The sequence below is a fragment of the Pseudomyrmex gracilis genome, unplaced genomic scaffold (genome assembly GCF_002006095.1).
Source record: "Pseudomyrmex gracilis isolate BER0280 unplaced genomic scaffold, ASM200609v1 scaffold_373, whole genome shotgun sequence".
NCBI classification, from domain to species: domain Eukaryota; kingdom Metazoa; phylum Arthropoda; class Insecta; order Hymenoptera; family Formicidae; genus Pseudomyrmex; species Pseudomyrmex gracilis.
Window position 1 is genome coordinate 33,825 of NW_018020957.1, and position 21,632 is coordinate 55,456.

At 37.2% G+C, this 21,632-nt stretch overlaps 1 protein-coding gene across 4 annotated transcripts in view; it reads left to right on the plus strand.

Annotated features, from left to right (window-relative positions):
* The window catches only part of LOC109860367 (ATP-binding cassette sub-family G member 4), a 28,451-nt gene extending 8,995 nt beyond the window's left edge, over positions 1–19,456 (plus strand). The window contains exons 1-13 of one of the 4 annotated variants that reach the window (XM_020439391.1): positions 1,161–1,261; positions 1,483–1,598; positions 2,735–3,084; positions 9,700–9,817; positions 13,581–13,770; positions 14,087–14,232; positions 15,617–15,855; positions 16,043–16,339; positions 16,775–16,941; positions 17,394–17,562; positions 17,675–17,775; positions 18,041–18,382; positions 18,493–19,456. In XM_020439391.1, the coding sequence (XP_020294980.1) occupies positions 2,895–3,084; positions 9,700–9,817; positions 13,581–13,770; positions 14,087–14,232; positions 15,617–15,855; positions 16,043–16,339; positions 16,775–16,941; positions 17,394–17,562; positions 17,675–17,775; positions 18,041–18,382; positions 18,493–18,651 (2,118 nt within the window). In that variant the 5' untranslated portion in view covers positions 1,161–1,261; positions 1,483–1,598; positions 2,735–2,894 and the 3' untranslated portion in view covers positions 18,652–19,456. Of the gene's footprint in view, positions 1–1,160; positions 1,262–1,482; positions 1,599–2,734; positions 3,085–9,699; positions 9,818–13,580; positions 13,771–14,086; positions 14,233–15,616; positions 15,856–16,042; positions 16,340–16,774; positions 16,942–17,393; positions 17,563–17,674; positions 17,776–18,040; positions 18,383–18,492 lie in introns of those variants that run through there. The other 3 variants (XM_020439392.1, XM_020439393.1, XM_020439394.1) reach the window with 3 other exon arrangements.
* Positions 19,457–21,632: the final 2,176 nt, after the last annotated feature.

A 21,632-nucleotide genomic window follows, 5' to 3' on the forward strand; every position in this document is an offset into this window, starting at 1 on the left:
ACTTACGTCAAGGATATTTATTTCTTTTTTTGTCTCTTCGTTGTTGACTATGATATATTTCTTTTGACTACAAACGAGCGTTTAACATATATAAAGAAAAAAATACTAACACACGCATTCGTAAAAAGAGTTGAGAAACAATGCGACGGCGTACTTGGTATACTCTCGATTTAATTACGATTTGCAAATAAAATTACTGAAGTTGTGCTCTTTTATTCATGCGAACGTGCGTGGAAAAAAAATACGCGTATTAGCAAAGAAATCGATTATCAGGTCAAAGTGTCAACTTTTACGATACGACAGCGATTTTCTTCGCGAAAAAAACACTAGATGTACACGATAACACGCGTGATCTTTAGTTTTTTTATCATTAAAATTAAAACACCGATATGCTTTGTTCAAAGTTCGAGAAAAACGACTTACCGTAATTCTTTTAACACTGTCACAAATCGATATCTATCATTCGGCGATTGTCGGTTAATCTTCTTCGATAGACGCGAACAACGAGATATCGCGTCATTCCGGAAGCAATGCGCGTACGAGATATGACCAGATGACCGGCTGACAGTAAAAGTGTCGTCAACAATCAAAAATTGCGCGCGCATATTTTCGTTCATTGGTAATCGCGCTTGAAATTTCTCTCTAACACCAGAATTGAATGCGTGTATACGTAGTTTTGCGACATCCGTCAATTTGAAACAGATGAAAAAATAAAAAAAGCGCGGTTTATTATTTTTCTTTAATATTTAAACAAAATTAATTAACAAAAAAGCTAAGATTTTTAATACTCTACGCTTAGTTTTTCTCGTTAAAAAAAAAAAAAAAAAAAAAAAAAAAATTACTCAGAATATATTTCTGCAGTTTGAAATATTATTTTGACAAATGTTCTGGTTGTTATAAAGTTCATTCGCTTAAGATCAAACTCGAAAAAGCAAAGTCGACGATCCAAGTCAAGTATGTCAGAGTATAAAGCGATCATATATCACACGCATGCAGATCACTGCGACTAGCGAATATCTCCACCGCGATTTCTAGTGAGTGACTCCGATTCACCTGGTTGCCGCGCAAACTTCCATCTTGATCGCGGCGTGCGAGAAAACAAATAGAAAAAGAAAGACACGCGTAAGACGCGAGAAGGGGAAAATATGATGAAAAAGCGACTGGTTGTGGCAGCGGTCAATGTTGACGGGCACGACGCACACTCTCTGACAACTCTGATACCTCAGTCGGTCTCGAGCAGTCGCGGGAATTACAGCGGAAGGTGAGACACACAAGCCGGCGGCTATTGTTGGTTTCCCCACCGCACGCGGTTGTGTTTCCCCGCCACACACGAAAGAGCCTTTGTTTTATCGCGTTTGCTCTTTGCAATCCGGTGCATCTAAAAATCCCGAACGCGCTCCCGCGTTAGTACGTGGCAACAAGTGCAGTCGCGCGGACTGTCCGTGTTGGTTGTGCGGTTTTTTTGAATTTTTTTTCCCTCAGCCTTGGAAACAAAGATGCGTCTCGTTGCGTTCCGAGTCTGATACACGCAGTGGTGCACGAAGAAGTGTCTCTTTGACGGCGGTGAGGAAAACTATCGCACACGTGCGCCGAAAGATGTAAGGAGATCAACATTGTAATTCGTTTTTTTAATTTATTTCGAGCCGATAAGAAACATATATTTTGCATATACTCGCATATGCACGCGCGCGAAAAAAAAGAGCCTTGAACACGTATAAAATTATTACCTGCTTGTTAAAACGCTTAATCATTCGATTAAAAGTCACGTTTTAGCAAGGACTTTGCTTTTATGTCACAAAAGTATTAATTACTAAAGCAAAATGGCTGTTTTTGCGATCCTTGTTTCCTATTTTGTATCAAATGTAAATATTTCCAACAAACAATTTTTTCTCGTCCCGCTCAGTTCTCAATATTTGCCATATAAATGCCATTAAACGTACAATCGTGTCGTTTCGCACGATACACTATACACTTTTCCAGTAATTTGAATTTCGTCGAATAAATGTCTAACGAATACACAATTGATTGACGTAGAACACATCGTCATGCTGCTTGAACACACGTCATCGACTGCTTTATATCTTACACAAGCGCAAAAGTTACAATTAATATGATCATTTTGCGGCGTGTGTTGAAAGAATTCTCGTAAACGATGTTCAAATTTAAACTGCGTTATAGTCCGTTCGAGATCTGACGAATCTCGTCTGATCTTTGGAATCCTGATGGGGCAAACTGAAATGTTGCCAAAAACAACGTCGTTTATAAAATTAATAAAATTTGACGCAATCCAAACCCAAAAACCAGCTTTTGATGAGTAATTAATATTGTTATATAACAATTTTATGTTTCATATGTTTCTTCTCTATTTCTAAAAAACTACTCATTGAAATAATTATGGACAACTAGCAAAGAAAAACTTGGTCGAACCTACTGAAGTTTTCGGTTTCACCAGCGAGATGTTTCGTTGACGAAGCAACAAAATTAACAGGCTTGGCAAGTTTTTTTCGCTAGCCGTATAATAATCTTCTTCTAGCAAACATTTTTTCCCGGTACTTTGTTTCAACTAGAAATATCCTGTTAAATTAATTTCAAAATCTCAAGCTTCTTGCAATCAATATGACACTTTGCGTTTTCGATGTAACATGCAAATATCTTTCAAAAAACCGCCGTGAGAATTGTCACAGCAATGAAACAAAAAAACCAAAATGACACATTATATGCAAGCTCAAAATAGTATTGCAGGCGTTGAGGAATAAGACGCGCGAGGCACAAATTTCTCGTGTGTTACTTCCGCGAATGGTGACAACGACACGGAGTAGACACTCGCGTGAAAGGCCGAATTGTCAAAAATTTGCGAAAAGCTACACACGTAAAATATCTACCCGGTTTGAGAGATGAAGCTTGAGGGGAACTGTTCAACGGACGACGACACCAATGGAATTTTGTTGCAACCCAGAAAAAACTCGGCGGTGCGACTGCAGATCGTGCCGGCGCAGCCGAAAAAAACGATCACGCACCTGCCGAAGAGGCCGCCGGTCGACTTGGCGTTCACCGACCTCACTTACAAAGTCCAAGAACGCAAAAGTGAGTATACATATCTTTTTACTCATCACCACGTCATCAATCCGCTTAGTTTAATTAATCAAAAATAATAAACTATTGTAAAATAAATAGGAAACAAGAGGATAAATAAGAGGAGGAGGATCTGATAAGATAACGTGTGTTGTTATCAAAAAGTTATACTGTTAAAGACGGAAAAATTAAAAATGTAAATAAAAATCGTCAATTTTCGTAAAATAAAAATAAAATTCAAAATCTCTCATGTCTGTTGAATCTTGAGACATTTCATATTTGCAGACTTTTTTTAATTAAGCTTTGATCCAGCCAGTCGAAATCACTTCAAGTTGCTTTTACGACAACCAAAAAAAAACAAAAAGAACCTAATAATCGGATCTGACGTAATAACATTATTCTCCGTTTATTAGCGGAGTTACATTGACATGTTATGATATACAATATGTGATGTAATTGATGTAACATCGCGCAAAAAAGAAATCGTAAAACAACTGTGTCGCAAATCGTACGATGCGCGAGCGTTTTGCCCTTGAATCGCGTTTTCTCTTCGCCTAGTCGTTGAGCATCATCATTATCATCATCATCATCATCATCGGCTGCAGCATGGCAACGCTGTTTCATCTTGTTCTCCTTGATCTTCTTGCTATCCAATTATCATAATCGCGTCCAGAGTTTGCAATAAAAAAATGCGCGTTTTATCCGATACTTCCATTTAATTGCATGTGCTCTATATTGTCCGTCAAAAACATTGGTTTTGATCGAAAAATAACAGCGGCACATCGTCAAATGTTCGAGATTGATAAAAATACACCGATGTAATAATAACTCAAAAGTTGATGACAGACTCGGATTTACGAGCGTGTTTATTGCGTATCTTCGAATTTGCATGCTGGATAATAACTTCTACGATAAATTTTCTACGAGAAAATGTACATCTATATGCTGATTTAAGTTATTTATAAAACATCATTTCGAATAACATCTCTCTCTCTCTCTTTCTCTCTCTCGCTTTCTTTGACTCTTACTCTTGTCCTCGTTCTGGCAAAAAAAAACAATATTTAATTGATTGTCGTCGCGCCCGTTTTAAAATAGTCGGAAACTGGTTTGTCGTAACATTGACCATCGGAGACATTAGAGAAAGTGGTACGTTCGCCGTATGCCGCCTCGAAGAAAAATATATTTCTCCCTCTTTTTTTCTCTCTTCCCCTCTGAGATGCTGCGAGACGCAGAACGAGTAGTGCACACGCACACTCGTACAAATGCAAAAAGCGTTTAAGCGTCGCGTGCCACGAAACAAATTCGTGTTTGGCAAACGTGTCGCTCACGTTCGAAAAAAAAACGTTTAGAAAAATTCTGTAACGCGCGCGAATCGGTAATTTCTGCGCGCGCGGAATAATAAAATGTAATCGCCTATTGTATTTGGCGTATCGGGAGCGCGGCATCAGAGATCGATCGGAGTTTAATAATAGCGACAGAAAAAAAAAAATTTCAATCTAGCGCACGTACGCACACGTGTCCATTTTCCATTGTCATCGTTCGCGACAACTCTTCCTTTTGCCTTACACACGTCACTTCGAACTCGTGTCAAATATTCGCGCGTCACACATGTGACCCATAGACAGTGACGCGTACGTTTCGATTATTTATAGAATGACACATCCGTCTTATTTTTTTTCTCCGCGCGCGAATAGATGTCACACATCGAGAGTCATAATTTTGCGATTACGTAAGAAAACGTGAAGTAGAGTTTTTTTTCTCCCGTCGCATTTTTGTGCCAGATGTGCTCTCGCAAAGAAGTTTTAAACTTGACAAATTGCCTTCCACCAGACACGACCGCAATTTTGCAAGGTCGATTACGGTATAATATCGCGAGATGTATGAGGATTAATTATGTAGACACGTTGGGCTCGGGAAGAAACGTGGAAATGTTGCTTAACTCTATTCAGAGTTGGCAAAAGTCCGGGTTTTTTGGAAAAAGTCCATGTCAGTGATAAAAACAGGTTTTTACCGGTATTTTCTGATAAAAACCGACAAAAATTAATGTTTTCTGATGTTGAATACTAAATGCAAACCAGATACATATTGTTAATAAAATATAGTTAATAAAAACAATCTGTTTAATTACAGCAAAACATTATATATAAAATTATATAAATTTATAAATATATTTTAGTGTCATGTTTAATATACAGGGTTTCTGAAAAATTTTGACAGAGCAAAAATGTGTAAAGATAGATTAGATTAATCTGAAACCGAATAGTCATGTACCATTTTGCAAAATACGCAATAGTTATTGAACGATTAATTAATGCGTGTGATCTAATGAGCGTGTGGTAAGCGAGGATTCGAATTCTGTAAATGTGTATGATTTTTCAGCTGATCGCAAGAAGCTGTGTCACTTGCCACCCATTTGTTTGCTTTGCCTCTTTTTTTCTTCATCTAGCGAGCGATTAATTGATTTCTTTTTATAATTACGAGATCCTTTACCTTAAAACGTCATTGTCGAAAATCTTGTTTCTTCACACAATCGTTCCGTTCTTGTCGCAGTAAAAATTTTCATATCATTGGAATCGCCGCGAGAAATATACACTTTCTATTTTCGGTCCAAGAGAATTTACATTGCGGCCAGTTGATTTCAGCTTTTAAACGGAATTTTCCCAAAGATATACGAAAAAAATCACACAGCAAAATATTCGTTTTACAGTTATCTCTGTTAAATTAATTAATTCAAATTGATTGTTTTACTTCTCTACTGAGAAAAATCATTCACTGACGTTATTTGTGAACGAACACAATGTGATTCAAAAGATATGAAAATTAGTAATCACAATGTTCCAGCAATGAAACATTGCGATTACTAATAATCTTAGCAGACATCTCCGTTAATCTCATCAAAAGATAATTAAACGCTAATTAAACGCACAACGAAAAATCGTTTTTCTTTCATTTTTTTTTGTCTCTTTTTGTTTCAACATCATTGGTGAACGTTTGTTTATTGGCAGTTTCGAACGCGATTGATCGATCGGCTTTCGCAACTAGCGTTTAAAACAAACAAGATACATCGTTTAACGACGCGTAATGCGTGTCGCAGAAAGATTCCGTATTATTTCTCTGAAAAACATCGGGAAACGCGTATGTTGCAAACATCAATTATTATTGTTCCGATAAGAATTTGAGTGATATTTTAACGACGATCTCCCGAATAATTGACATTGCGCACGCAATTTAATTAGTGAAACGAGCTTGTTATTTTATCGAGTTGTTGTTCGAAAAAATACACACACACACGCGTAACTGTCGATGACTTCTCTAATCACCGATCCATTTTGTGCATCTTATCGCAACAATCGAGAGCAAAATGCAACCTGCCTCCGGTAAACAAGATACTCGATCGAACAAGTGACGGCAATCATCCCTCTTCAAAATTGTTTCTTTAAAATCGTACATGGAAAAATAAAGTTGCACTGTCGCGATAACAAATCGATATCAGATTACAAACAAAAAAGAAAACCGGCTGAAACTTCCGAACTTTGTTCTGCACGCGACAGAAGTTGGCCGCAAATAGTGTGTTTTTCATCGGTTTTCGAAGAACGAGATACATTATCTAATTGGAATAATGACCTACATTGTCGGGCAATGCATAACTTGACGATGCAACGAAGGCGGAGCTTATGATAATTGTGTCTTATTACCGCGCTATGTTTCTCGTTATCTCTATTAACTACCAACAATTTTTTTTCTCCTTTCTCATTATTTAATCATGTGGGCAACAACAAAAAACCACAACTCGTAATTATTATCTCCGCGAGAGACAATTAAAAATGTTTATCGCCAACACCTGTAATATTTAAGCAAATTGTGCGAAAGCTCTCGAGTGCGTACTTTTTTTTCGAACAAAGGCAAAAAATTTATTTCAAAATTTGAGGAAACGGGGAGGAGGGAAGAACCTTCGGTTCTCCATTTAATTGCATTTCGAACGACGCGTTCTTTAACAGATCAGTTTTTCGTCGGGGATTTCTCCGGATTATCACAAGAACCTTGATGTTGTGAAACGATTGAAATTGCAGTGCGACGGTAACCACAAATAACGTTAGGCTGACATTTGCCGAGATTATTCCCGTCTCGATACTACGAAGAGCACTGGTTGGTTACATTGGTGTATTTTAAGCGATTGCAAAACAAAACGAAAGAAAGTGTTTTAACGTGACCTCTTGAAGGCAATAATAGACAGACGTGCGTCGCGCAAGTTTTGAGGTTTCTTAGCTTACCTGATTCTTTCTTGCTCCATTATTTACTGTACACATGTATTTACACGCACGCAAGCAAGCAAGTAAGCGAGCAAGCGCACACGTGCACACCTCAGCATTAGCAACCGGAGTAATTTAAATGCCGTGAGTGATGTATGTCATAGCGAGATTTTTGCAATCCCCGCAGTTTACGTAATATGGCGCGCGCAGTCTCTTCTAAAAAGACTTGAAATTAACAACAAACTTGATTTGCCTCTTTCTCTCTCTCTCTCTCTCTCTCTACCGCGCGAATTTTCGACAATATGTTAAAACCTGTAAATTTGTAACGTGCAGATGAAACTTGATTGTTCGGAGTGTGTTTTTTTTTTATTTGCGAGTTGTAAGAACAAACTCATCCAGATAAGTGTTTAAGAATTGGCGCCCGTTCGCCTTGTGTTAAAAATAATGATACGAGCGCACGTTCTGTTGTGTTATCTCACTTGTGTGTGTATCTTTTCATATTGTAATGCGCAAATATTTGCGCACGTGATGACCAACCGCGGGTGGTCGAGCCGCGCACTTACGACGCGTGGGGCTAGTAGTATTTTATTCTCTCGTCAAGGAATGTTAAATCGCCGCTTTAACGCGCAACAACGCCATAGATATAGTCTCGTAGCAAATTCACAGCACACACGTGAATGTAATACAGACTTCGGACGATTATCTCACTGTTACTTTCGTACGCAGAGTCTCGGTCAGGCGTGCGATACTTCGTCGGAAAAAAAAAAAAAAAAAAAAAAACCGTCAAGAACCGATGAAATAAAACCTCGCGCGATTTTTGATATTTCGCATCGAGAATCGCGCCGATCTTGCATCCGCGATTTAATTTGATTCAATGTCCTATAAAGAGAGATTTTAAATCCGCTCATAAAATGATGAAACAAGACACGTCTTATTATCGACTGCGATCATTAGCTTAATTGAGGCTTAAAAAACGAACCGGCATTCCCTCAAGCTCTTCCTTTTTTTGCCTCACTGATTGTTAAACCTCGATAACGCACACTGAAGTGTCCGTTTTTTTACCCTGTCTTTTCATAAAAACCACGCTGTGTGCAATTCCACATATCGCAACACAGTAACGTAATTGTTGATCAAGTAAGCTGGTTTATAATAAGAGTGCGCGCGCGCGTTGCTAAACCGATTTGAATTGAGATTTTGAAATGAAGACACACAGTGAAATCGAAACACAAAGTTACGTATACGTAAGTAAAGCCGAAGGGTCAAGTTATACGACATTTGGCTCCAATGGAGAACAAGCGGATGAATCGAGTCGCTTTATGACTCGCACATAATAATATCGATTCAAATATTGAGATACGATTTGTTTTTCTTCATTTGCAATCTTATTACTTTTGCGTGCGTTTCTTGCAAATATGAATTCGAATATACTTTGACTACTAGAAGTAATTTACGCGCCGTCGTCGCAATTCAATTTGTTTGCTTTTATCGGCAACAATTAAAATTAATATTTTCTAAAGATGTTTCTCGAACGTTAATGACGACTATACAACACAAGTTCGTAGAATGTAAAAAAAAGAAACAAATAAGATTTCAATTAAGCAATTTCCATCAAGTTTTGCATTTCTCAGAAAAAAAATGTTTGCTGAAATTTGTATACAATATATTCCTTTTTTTCGTATAATATATTCACATATATATTGAAAAAGAATGTAAATATAAATGTAAGTATAAATTTACGTATTCCTAAATTTAATTCTCAAAATCGTTTCATGAATAATTTGACGGCCAAAATTTTAATTAATATTCAAACTAATTAATGTTAGTTTTACATTCTGAAGCATTTATCTAATTAAATCATCCTTTCTTCTTGCGATTACCTACTATATGACTCACTGAATGCAGCGTGTTTGTTCTGGACTTTGTCCTGTTTTTCTTTGTTCGATATCGCGAGCTGTGTATGTTTTTCTAGCAATCGGTATGACAAAAACCAATGACGAGGTTGTGTCATCTCGATGTTATCAGTGCAATATTAATCTGCGGATAATGAATACTCATAAAGAAAAAACCACAATTAAACGAGTATAAAGATTATTAAACTTATAGCTCGCAATGCACGTAATGTTTAAAACGTGTTGCTTGCTTGTTAGCAAATTGCCTTATCAAATAAGCAAAAAAGTAAAAAAAAAATTAATTTTGTCCCGGTCTTTAGTTTTTTTTTTTTTTTTTTTTTTTTCATATCATTCCTCGCCTTTTACGCACGACAGAAAATAAAATGTAACAATTTTACGGGAAAATTACCTAAGCGTGTATAGCGGCGGAAAAAGAAAATTATGATTTTTTCTCGCACACATTCAATATGGAATTATTGCAATTGCAGATACAAAGACGATACTAAAATCCGTGAGTGGCAGACTGCGATCCGGCGAGCTGACGGCTATCATGGGCCCTTCTGGCGCAGGAAAATCGACGCTCCTAAACATCCTCACCGGATATAAGTGAGTTGAAACGCGCTCGCGAAACTCTCACGCCCGCTATCAGTTTCGCAATTATCGGCTGACGCATGCGAAAGCGGCGTTGTTTCCGAAAGAAGCAAACGCGCGATATTCAATGTAGAAGAGCACATAAATGTATGCAAATTAAAAGTGCAAAAATAGAATCCGCGCAACTCTTTTCGTTTGTTGACGTCACACGAGAAGGTCGTTTGGTCAATCTAAAATGCTACGAATGACATCAAATTTATGATCAGATAATAATTGAATAATAATTTACTTAGATGAGATTAGATGAGTTTTTAAAAGTTGGTTTTTTAATATCTAAAAGAATGACCAAATAATGTTTACTAATTTGTTTACTTAGGAAAATTTGTGTTTCTTATAATATCACGCGTTTGCGGTTTAAAAACTTTCGCGTTGTCTGTCCGTGTGACATTTTTGAGCCATGTTCGATAGTAAAACGTTTAACTTTTGAACGTGTGTTCTTGCGAGACAAGCAATACATACGATTAAATTGTCTTAAATGATGATCTATCATGATTATGTGAATAAAAACAAAATAACTTGTGAACTTTATACGCCGAGAACGTATAAATCAGAGATGAAGGACATTTGCTGCATTCGTTTTTCTACACTAATCGATAAAAAAATGCGAAAAATAATAATACTTTGTCAGTGCGAGGTCTTTACTAGATGAAATATAATAACGGATGCAAAAACACATTAGTGTTAATTCTTTCGTTTTTAAATAAAGCAGATAAAAGTCCATTTATATTTCATTCGCCGCGTCAATGCCGATGATAAGTGCGCCCACCGCTTCGAGTGTGAACTCATTCGAACTTTCAGCGCGAAGTTCTTGGTTACTTTCCTATACTCGTATATAAATCGTGAACTTCTCGAAAGAGAAGTCACCGGAAAATAAAACCGCTCGTTGCGGATGCTCATAAATCCGCGTGTAACGTATTTCCTTAAAAAGCAGCAAACGCAATGTGCAATTGCGTACAATCTTCCCCGTGCGTGTGTGTCGTAACAAAAAATTATAAATTTATTATTCATTGAACAAGGCATTGTTCTCGTAATGGTCGCTTTTTTCCCACAAATTCCGCAACACACGAACCAAAGGATATATATTGTAAAACTAAATGAAAAATATTCTTGAAGGATATTCTTGGATGCGATTTCTTTTTCGCGCGCGCGCGCGATTAGTTCGCAGAGATCTCACCGGAATCTCGAAAAACAGGATTATCTTCTTAGCCTGTCTAGCTAAGCATCTCTCCGTAAAAGGAGAATATATATTTCGTCAGAACTGGTGTCTTGTCTCTTCTATATGTGATTTACGTCGAGAGAGGAGATTATTAATCGAAATGTGATCGCGAGTGGCGGAGTAAATTACATTTTCCGCGATAAAATATTTTGCGCGACCTTTTCGCGCATGACGAGAAACGTGTAACACAAGTCAAAAAAAAAAAAAAAAAATGACCGCGAGAAGAAGAGATAATCAACATGCGCGCGCATACATTTTCTTTCCGGTTTCTTCTCACAATTTATTTATTTGCCTTGTCACTCCGTCTGCTTGTGACTTTTGCGACGACACGCACGCTGATTAAAGTCCAAGCAGACGAGAATTTAAGTGCAACGCGGAAAGACACCGTATTGAAATGAGCGAAAAACATTTCAACGACGATGAGATTGTGCGACATCTCACTTTTGTTTTTTTTTTTTTTTTCAAATGCAGTTGGTCCGCTTCGCTTTCTTCGCGATCTCACTTTCTTCCGGATACAGTCTCACTTTCTTCGAGATACAACGGTCTCACTTTCTTCGTGTGTTACGAAACCGCTCCGGAACAAAGATATCTCTGTCGCGCCGAGCGTTCAGCGCCGAGAGCGGGCGAAACGTAAAATGGCGAACGGAAATATACGCGCGTGTACGTAATGATCGCGCGTTATCGTAGCCGCGTATAAACTCAGTTACAAAACACGCATTTAAGAACACTGAGTAGATTTCAAATCGGAACGAGTTGTGACATTGAGCTCCGGGATTTTTGACTTTCTACTTCAACACACACATATGCGCTCTGTCGGTCGCCTGCTACGAAACGTTTCGCTTGACAAAGCAAGTCTGCGTTTGAGTTTCCTTTGAAACGCAGAAAATTTTGTTCTTTTCTCTCTCTCTAAAAAATAGAAATTTTTTTCTTTAACAAGGTGTAACATATCGCACTTGTTTTTTGTTTTTTAATTTACATATCAATCGGAAGTGAATTTTCCCGATTTGTTCGTCTTATAATTAACATTGACAGTTTGACAGATTTATTTGTTGACTCGTCTCGTGTCTTGTTGATCAAAGATATTTTGCTTTGTATTCCGCGTCGCGCTCGAAACGTCTTCTTATTGTGCGCATACAAATCGAAGAGGCTTGACCACGGTATCAAGTGCGTTTTTCGCGCGGAGATGCCGAAGGCCGCCGACTAAAAACCGGTGCGCGCGAGCTTGTTTGTGTCTCTTGCTATACTTTTACCTCTAAACTAGCGCGCAAAGCGGCGTCAAGGGCGTGCAAACGCAGGAACAATTGACGATTTTATTGAAAAATATACGTACTTTCAGGACATGCAGGTCTCAAACCGGTTTCGCGCTTAATCAAAAGCAATTTTGTCACAGTGAAACGATTCTAGAAATAATATGTCACGGAAATGAGTCAAGTATGCAAATAAATAAGTCAAAATTTTTAATGAATAAGTCAAAATCATTCTCCTTAATCGCTTTCTTCAACATATTTTCTTAATTCCTAAAAACTTCTTTTCTTTTAATAGCTCTGATCCACTTCTAAAAGACTGTAAGATGATTCGCCTCGAACCAATCTTAGATTTCTCAAGTTGAATGTAACGCAATACTTTCCGTTTGAATAAAGTAAAAAAAACAACACAAACCGCAGTAAAAGACCGTTAGACATCGCGCACGTATTCCGAAATACAGGAATAACCTCTCAGCTAGCGTCTGGTCGCCAGAAGGAGAGAATTTCATTCCAACACTCGTGTGTGTTTTCTACGTGTGATTTACGTTGAGAGATTGTTAAACAAAATATCGAGGATATAAATTTTCCGCGCCTGTCACGTGCGCAACAATGACACGTAAGAAAAATCAACAGATATGTACATAAAACTTTCGTTCACACAGAAGAGAGGATCGATCGAACGCGCGTAAATATTGTAATGGCAAAACTTGTTAGATTTATCGATTAATACGTCTGTGATGTCAGTCAATTCCTCGATTTCTTGAAAATATCAAACGTTTTCGCGCGGGGTTTGAAGCAGCTGCGGGATCAAGCGCGCGCGATGTTTCCTACGCGCTCGCTTCTCGTTTTGTTGCGTTTTGTTTTTCACAAACCAGTTTTGTCGCGGTATTTGCGCAGAATTTGATAACACGGAAAGTTGCGTCCGTCCAAGAACGTCTTGTTTGAAGAGAAAAAATTACACGACACCGAATATCGAAGAACAAAAAAGCAATGAATTATTAATAAGTTTGCATCGAGAGTGTTGACGGAATATAATTGACATTTTCAGATAACTCGTTCTTGCATTTACACAAAAGTTACAAAAGTTTCTTGCGTTTTGACGCGAGTAATAAAAGTTTAAAAGCACACACATGTAGCAAACATTCGTCTTCTGTTGGTGCACGTTCGAACACGCGACGATCGAACACATTAAAAAGGCGTTTTTTTTATTTTAGCACGTTTTATCTCACCAAACATGGTTTCTTGTTTTTTCAACCAGAACGTCCGGTTTGGAAGGCAGCATCACAATGAACGGCCATGAACGAAACCTCAGCGTTTTCAAGAAACTCTCATGCTACATCATGCAGGATAATCAACTTCACGCGAATTTAACGGTGGCGGAAGCTATGAAGGTCGCGACGAATCTCAAGCTCGGCTCGCACATTGACAAAACAGAGAAGGAAGAAGTGGTGAGCGCGGACTTTCTTTGATTTAACGACATTTATTTTACGAGTCTTAGAAAGGTAACGGCACACATCGCGCGAATATTTCGATCTTAAAAAGAGCACATTGAACGATAAATGTTTGTAAAGTTCTCTTCGTGCCGGTTTTTTTTTATCTTATACGTCCTTTTTATTTGTAGTATCACATTTCTGGTTTATGGGTTTCCTAATATATGCAAAATTGTGTTTGAATATTTCTTTTTTTATCCTCTGCCAAAATCAATTTTCGCACACTCGTTGTGTAAAATCGAGTCATTTTTAAGATGTTTTTCCTCTTTGACAGATTGAGGAAATCCTCGAAATTCTCGGTTTGTCCGAACACCGTAACACCATGACGTCGAATTTGAGCGGAGGTCAGAAGAAAAGGCTTTCAATCGCCTTGGAATTGGTCAACAACCCGCCCGTAATGTTCTTCGACGAGCCTACCAGGTAAGAAGACTTCGACGAAGTAGCTGTTTCGGTGACTGAGAAAAAAAAAAAAAATACTAAAAAGCCAGAGCTTTCAGTTCGTGAGGAAAAAATGTCGAGAGAAAATTAAGCGACTATCCATTCGACTTTCTCTTTAAACAAGACCCGCGAGAGAAATCAAACACTAGTCTCCGCAGGCAATTTCCTTGATCTTTCAGTCTCATTGGCACGGCCAATGTCAGTGGGAATGTTGTTTCGTTACCGAGATTGCGAAACACATGTGAATTTTGCGGAACGAGCGCGTCTCCCACCTAAAAGTTTCTCCCTGCAACTTTCAAATGTCTCTACTCTTTTTTTTTGCGTTCCCATATTTATATTTTCTCTCTGATGAAATAATTTCTTTTTTGTAGATGACACGCGCAAATTCGGCATCTTAAAAAATTCAGCTGCTAATTAAATCGAACTTGTTCAGCTTTTACGTCCGCTACTTTTTGCGCTGCATTTGATGCATAAATTTCAAATCTTAAAGCATAGTTAGCTACACGACTAGGCGTATTTCTTTCGATTCTAATAAAAAACTTCGCAACAGAGGTCAATGATTGAAGATTTTGATTCTTTTTTTATTTTACTAATAACTTTCACTGACGCGTTCAAACTTTCGTATAACACTTTCATTTGCTCGAACGCGACGACAATTTCGTTAATGGATATAACGATCTCGTCTGTACTGTATTCAAATGTACCTGTTCTGACACAACGAGCAATTTTGACACTTTTACTGTTCAAAACTTACAAAAGAGATTACATTTCGTCACGAAGAAATCTTTTCGGGATTTGTATTTTTATTTTCGTCATCAAATCGTGACTTGTTTACGAAAGCTGAGTTGCACGATCGGATTCTTTTCAAGATCCGCACTTAAATCAAGTTTTTTAAAAAAAGCGCTTCATTTGTATGCTAATACTATCTCGGATGTATCCAGAGGCAGACCGTTAACTTTGAGGGCCTTAGGCTAACACTGTTTACCTGTGCCAATACTTGGAATTATTTTTAGTGCAAAAAAAACGGTTGATTTTGCTGTTTAGTTTTGACCACGAAGAGGCCCTTTGATTGAACGGGACCCCGGGCTGCAGCCCATAAAGACCGTGCCTAAGTCCGCCTCTGGATGTATCCCAAAGATTCTCGTGATAGTATTAATTAAAAAAAAAAAAAAAAAGAAATCCCGTTGCGAAGGATAACTCAAACAAGATTTGTTTTTTATTTGTACAATCTATTCTGCGACAGAAAAGCGAGTTATAAAAATACACATATATTTTCGAATTTTTCTTCTCGTAAATTGTTTGTTTTTTTTTTTTTTTTTTCAAATGAGAGAGGCAACCGATTTTATCTGAATTGTTTTTATTATAGCGGCCTCGACTCCTCGTCCTGTTTCCAATGCATTTCGTTGCTGAAGACCTTAGCGCGAGGCGGCCGAACGATCGTCTGCACGATTCATCAGCCGAGCGCGCGATTGTTCGAGATGTTCGACGCTCTTTACACGCTAGCAGAGGGCCAATGCATTTATCAGGGCTCCACGTCTCAATTGGTGCCTTTCCTAAGCACAATTAATCTTAATTGCCCAAGCTATCACAATCCCGCGTCGTTTAGTAAGTCGAAAGCGAGTCTTTCATCTATGCAAATATTTTATTGTTTATTTTTTACTGTTATATGTGTTTTTTACCACACTATATATTTTTTTATATACATTATGTAAAGGAAATATTGTATATATAAATTATATTTTCTCTCTTCAAATACATTTCGACTTACGGTGCACTTTGTTCTGTTTCTCAGTAATCGAGGTATCTTGCGGCGAGTATGGCAACAACATCAAGAAGTTGGTGAACGCGATCAAGAACGGCAAGTACGACATACGCGAGGGTCACATGCTTTCCGACACGAAGGAGGGTCTGAACAATTGCTCCGCCTCGGCGGAAATTTTGAAAAACGGCGACACGATCGACAAGATCAAAATGAAGGACAAAAACGACGTGAGTAATCTGGAGGAGAAATTCTCGGAAGAAAAGCTGACGGAAATTGCCAATGGAAAACTCATCACCAGCTACACTGCGAATGATATCACTAAAGAAGGTGCAACACATATGTTTCTTTCTCTCTCTTTTTACAACGTGTCGACCGCAACGTGACATTTATGTGTATTTGCGAGTCATGTTCGAGGAACAAACGTCGACCAGCATAATTCTCCGCGATTGCACGTGACACAGTTACGAGAACTGTGTCGTATAATTCCCCACTGAATCTTCGAACCTATGTTCAAATTAACTCTATGTCTCAATGATTATTTTGTTTGTCGAACTTGACATCAAATTAGTATGACTATGATATTATGATATAAATATAAATTTTACGAAATACTATAATAAATATAATATTATAGTATATCATATAAAAATATTAAATATAAAATAGTATATAAACAATAATATTGTAGTTATATAAAATATCACGAATATAATATATAATACAGCGCAAATAAAACACACACACGTGAATATGATATTTTAGCGATGGACATCGCGATACCCATAGACACTTTGGACAAAAAAGATAATGCGGATATGGCCTTGCTCGAGGATTCCATCGCTGTGACACCAGAGAGATATCCTGTGTCGGAATTTAAGCAGTTCTTCATTATACTCAAGCGTGCTTTGCTATTCAGTCGCAGAGATTGGGTAGGTTACTTGAAAGAGCTTATGTGTATAAAAAAAATTGCAACACGCTACTCTCAGGATTTTATCGTGAAATAAATAAATTCTTCGTAATATTCATCGGTAAATTCGCAAGTGCAAGACAAACAGACTCTAATCTTCCAAAACGTTTCGGATTTCAGTCCTCTTCAGTTGACTATCATTCTAGAACGTGAATACATTCAACTGAAGAAGAATTAATTTCGAAAAATTTCAGTAATATTTATTCGCACGACGTTCCAATTGATACGATATTTCTCAATTGGTTGAAAATTGCCGAATTTACAATAAATCCAAATATTATTTGAATTTATTGTTACGTTGCCGAGATTACATCACCTCGTTACGTTTATCGTGTTTCTTTGTCTCTCCAATCACGTTTTTCAATATTTCTTTTATCTCGAAATATCTGATTCATGAGAAATGTTTTTCTGCAGACTCTAATGTATCTCCGGTTGTTCGCCCATCTTCTGGTGGCTATGCTGATCAGCGCGCTGTATTACAACATCGGAAATGACGGCGCCAAAGTACTCAGCAATCTGGGATTCTTGTTCTTCAACATGCTGTTCCTCATGTACACTTCCATGACCATCACCATTCTGTCTTGTAAGTCTTGTCACGCTCATTTGTAGACTTTTTTGCTGTTATTGAGAGAAATCTAATTTTTTTCGTGAACAAATTGCCACTGAATCTCCGTTCGCACTCTTGTTTCTTACAGTCCCGTTGGAGATGCCCGTGCTTTTGAAGGAGCACTTTAACAGATGGTACTCTCTCAAATCGTATTACCTAGCAATGACAATCTCGGACATACCGTTTCAGGTAAGGATCGTCACATTCTCTAACCAAGATTCCGGGCTGCTCTTTGCAGCCGCGAAAAAGCGTGCAACATACGTACTTATGTCGCTGTAAAATAAAAAAATTCTTGTTTAATTTTAAAATATAAAATGCGCGACGAAAATTTCTACGCTTTTTGTCATCGCAAGTTATCTGCGACTACAATGAGTAACTGAGAACTGAATATCAAATAACAAAAGTGTGTGCGACAAAATAAATAAACAATATCTTTGCATCTCTCAATTTTCAGACTATATTTTGCACAATGTACGTCACGATCGTGTACTTTGTGACGAGCCAGCCGGCGGAATTGATGCGATACTCCATGTTCCTCAGCACGTGTCTGCTGATATCGTACGTCGCGCAATCGGTAGGCCTCGTGGTCGGCGCCGCGATGAACGTGCAGAACGGCGTGTTCCTGGCTCCGGTGATGTCGGTGCCGTTCCTACTTTTCTCGGGCTTCTTCGTTAGCTTCGACGCGATTCCCGTCTACCTGAGATGGATCACGTATCTGAGTTACATCAGATACGGGTTCGAGGGAACCGCCTTGACAGTCTACAGCTACGGTCGGCAGAAACTCAAGTGTTTCCAGGTAATGAAAATCGGGAGCGGTGTGTGTGTGTGTGTGTGTGTTAGAAATTAATCACGTCGTCAACAGATTAGGCGGAAACGCTGACTCTCGCGCGCGATGTGTGTTCGCAGGTTTACTGCCATTTTAAGAATCCGGAAACGACGCTGGAGGAATTGGACATGCTCGACGCTGACTTCACTCTGGACATTCTCGCTCTTCTTCTCATATTCGTCGTGCTGCGAGTCGCCTCGTACCTGTTTCTCCGTTGGAAGATCAAGAACGTCCGGTAGATCCTTCTCCGTTACGTATCCGCGGTTGTACATGAACGTGCGGGACCTCGGCGACGAAAGACAAAGACAAACGCGCGCGCGCGTTAAATGTTAAGCAAGCGAGTGTTTTTTCAAATTTTTGTTTCTACCACCTAAGAACTGTGTGTAAGACACAATGCAACATTTCGATGTAATCGGTAATCTCGTATATTTTAAATGTTAAAAAATGGCTAAGTTATTTATAATGTTTCTTAATTTAGTACAAGACACAACACAACTAATAGAGTTACAATTGTGTAATATTTGTTCAGGGTACTATTCCATATAACATTCTACGTGTATCTTCTTTTGTTATTATTATTATTATTATTATATGGCACTACGCATGATATTACGTAACGATAACAAATGCGATCAAGCGGGCGAATCGATGATTGAAAAGTCAATTATGTCATCGAGTCGGAGCGCACAGAGACGCAAAATGCGCGACTCGACAAAACTCGTCGAAACTGTTAAATTGATTTTGTCCCGAATGTCGATTCTGCTCGTCTCTCATGGACGCGCACGAGGTCTTTTCTGTTTCATCGCTCTATTCTATCCACCGATGGCTGTGAGCTTACAATGATGCAAAAAAAAAAAAACAAAAAAAACTAAAGTGGCTAGAGTGAACAAATGCGATGCTTATGTATTTATGAAAAAATAGCTTCGCATGTGCAATGACGCGGCCCAAGGTGATTTTGACAAACGCACGAGTTTATCTTGCCAGATTACTTTTGTAAAGAACCAAATATCGTTGACGCGTTTCCCGTCGCAAACTACACACACACACATACACACACACACTCACACACACACACACACACACACACACACACGTATCAAAATACACAATCGTTTTTTCACTTTTGTAAAAATTTATCGGACCTAATGTGATCGCAATTTTTCTGCTATATATTTTTATATCTAATGGTTAGATATGGCAATATATCGATGTGGCAATATCGAGTTTACTAATTACTTGTATTTTAAAAGATTTGCCTCACAATGATCCGAGGTGATTTTGACAAACGCGCGAGTTTATCTTGTCCGATTATTTTATAAAACGTCGTTAACGCGTTTCTTGTTGCGACTTACGTAACGTAAAATTTCGTAAAAATTTTGGTAAATCTATATATTTTTGCTATACACGCAATTTTTCTGCTATGTATTTTTACATCCAATAATTAGATATCGATATGGCAAATATCGAGTTTCCTTGCTTCCAAGAACAGTCTCACATCTTTACGCGCATATATAATTAAACTGTTAGAATAAACCTTCATAAACCTGGAAAATTGTTGAGAAAATGTTTTTCTCAAAACGTCAATTTAACGATTATCCGGTTTTCCTTCTTCGCGCGAGTACGCGCTTACACTTGCTACTGAATATAATCGGATGTACTTTTATATACGTGCGGAGGTGTTACGTCACAGTTAAAGATTTGTCGTGCGAAACATGTCGTGTCGCTTGTCTGCAAAGAAGTGTATTTTTTTTTTTTTTTATATCACTCCATTAATGCAAACAGTAATTATGTTATTTGACGACGCGATAAAAACTAAATTTTGCGACACGGTATGTGTATCCATATACGTAAGATTATTCGATATGAAACAAATAAGTAATTAATATTAAGAATAATACTGATCAAATATAAATTAAGCGACCAATTGCCGATAAGAACGCCTTTGTAAAATTTGTTACGGGTGTATCGTGAGATACATATATATATACACACACACACACACGCGCGCGCACGCACGCGCGCACAAACACACACACACACATACCTGTTCTGGTTTGGTAAAATATTGTATAGTTGTTTATATTACATGTATAGTAGAAATAAAATATTTTTTCTTAACGCTGTAACATTAATCATTCATTTGCAATTCTTCTTTTCTTTCCTTACTTAACTTTCTTTTTTATCATGCGTCATGATTCTTTACTTCCCTAAAAAATGTTGCTTATTGTATGTAATATCTACGCGATGTTTAATTGTATCTCTTTTATAGTGAGAAACATTAATTATTAATCAATAAAAAGTTAAAATAAGTGGTCAGTAGGAGTCCATAAAAACAGTTGTTGTGTATTATTAAATGTAATTATTAAAAAAAAAAGACAAACCTTGATGTATTTGAGTAAAAAAGGCTTGATGTATTAGAGTGTTTTCATGATTTACGTTTCTTGTTGCTGCAAAATATCGGAAAAACTAATTAATTGACTTTTTTACGTCACAATATCTCTCTTAACAAGATTTGAAAATAATTTGAAGTTCAAAAAGCATTTATGTAATAAACAACAAAACAAACTTAAAATGCACTTGAAAAAAATTCTTTCATTTTCTTTGTCATTGCCAAAAAGTTAAGTAATTCTTCTTCCAAAACCATGAATTGTTATATATGTTGTAAACACATAATATCATCTTTATACATTAAATAAATTTTATTTTAATAGAAGTTTTATATAAATTTAGTTTACTTTTTAATAAATTTAATTTGTTTACTATAAATTTTATATTAGATATTAAACAAATTTATTAAATAAATTTAATATAATGTTAAATATTCACTAACTTCTCAATATTCGACAAAATAAAATAGTGAGAAAAATATACATGTACTACTTTAATAGACACATAGTACACGCTAATAATATATACTATCTACTGACTTAAGTCTGAACTTAATACAGCGCTACACGAAAACACAATACACATTAAACATAAATTAAAAGAACAAAAATCAATTAAAAAGCAGATATTTCTTTTAAATAAATGCGAATTTGTAGCTAATTATTCTATTTGTGTCTCAAATTTTTGCGCAAAATTATTTAAAAAAAAAAAAAAAAAAAAAAAAAAACGATTATTGTAAAGTTACGATTACGTAACACGAAAACAAGAGTAAAGTATCCTCATGAAATTTATTTCTNTTATTTCTTCGTCAACTTTGATATTAAAAGATCAG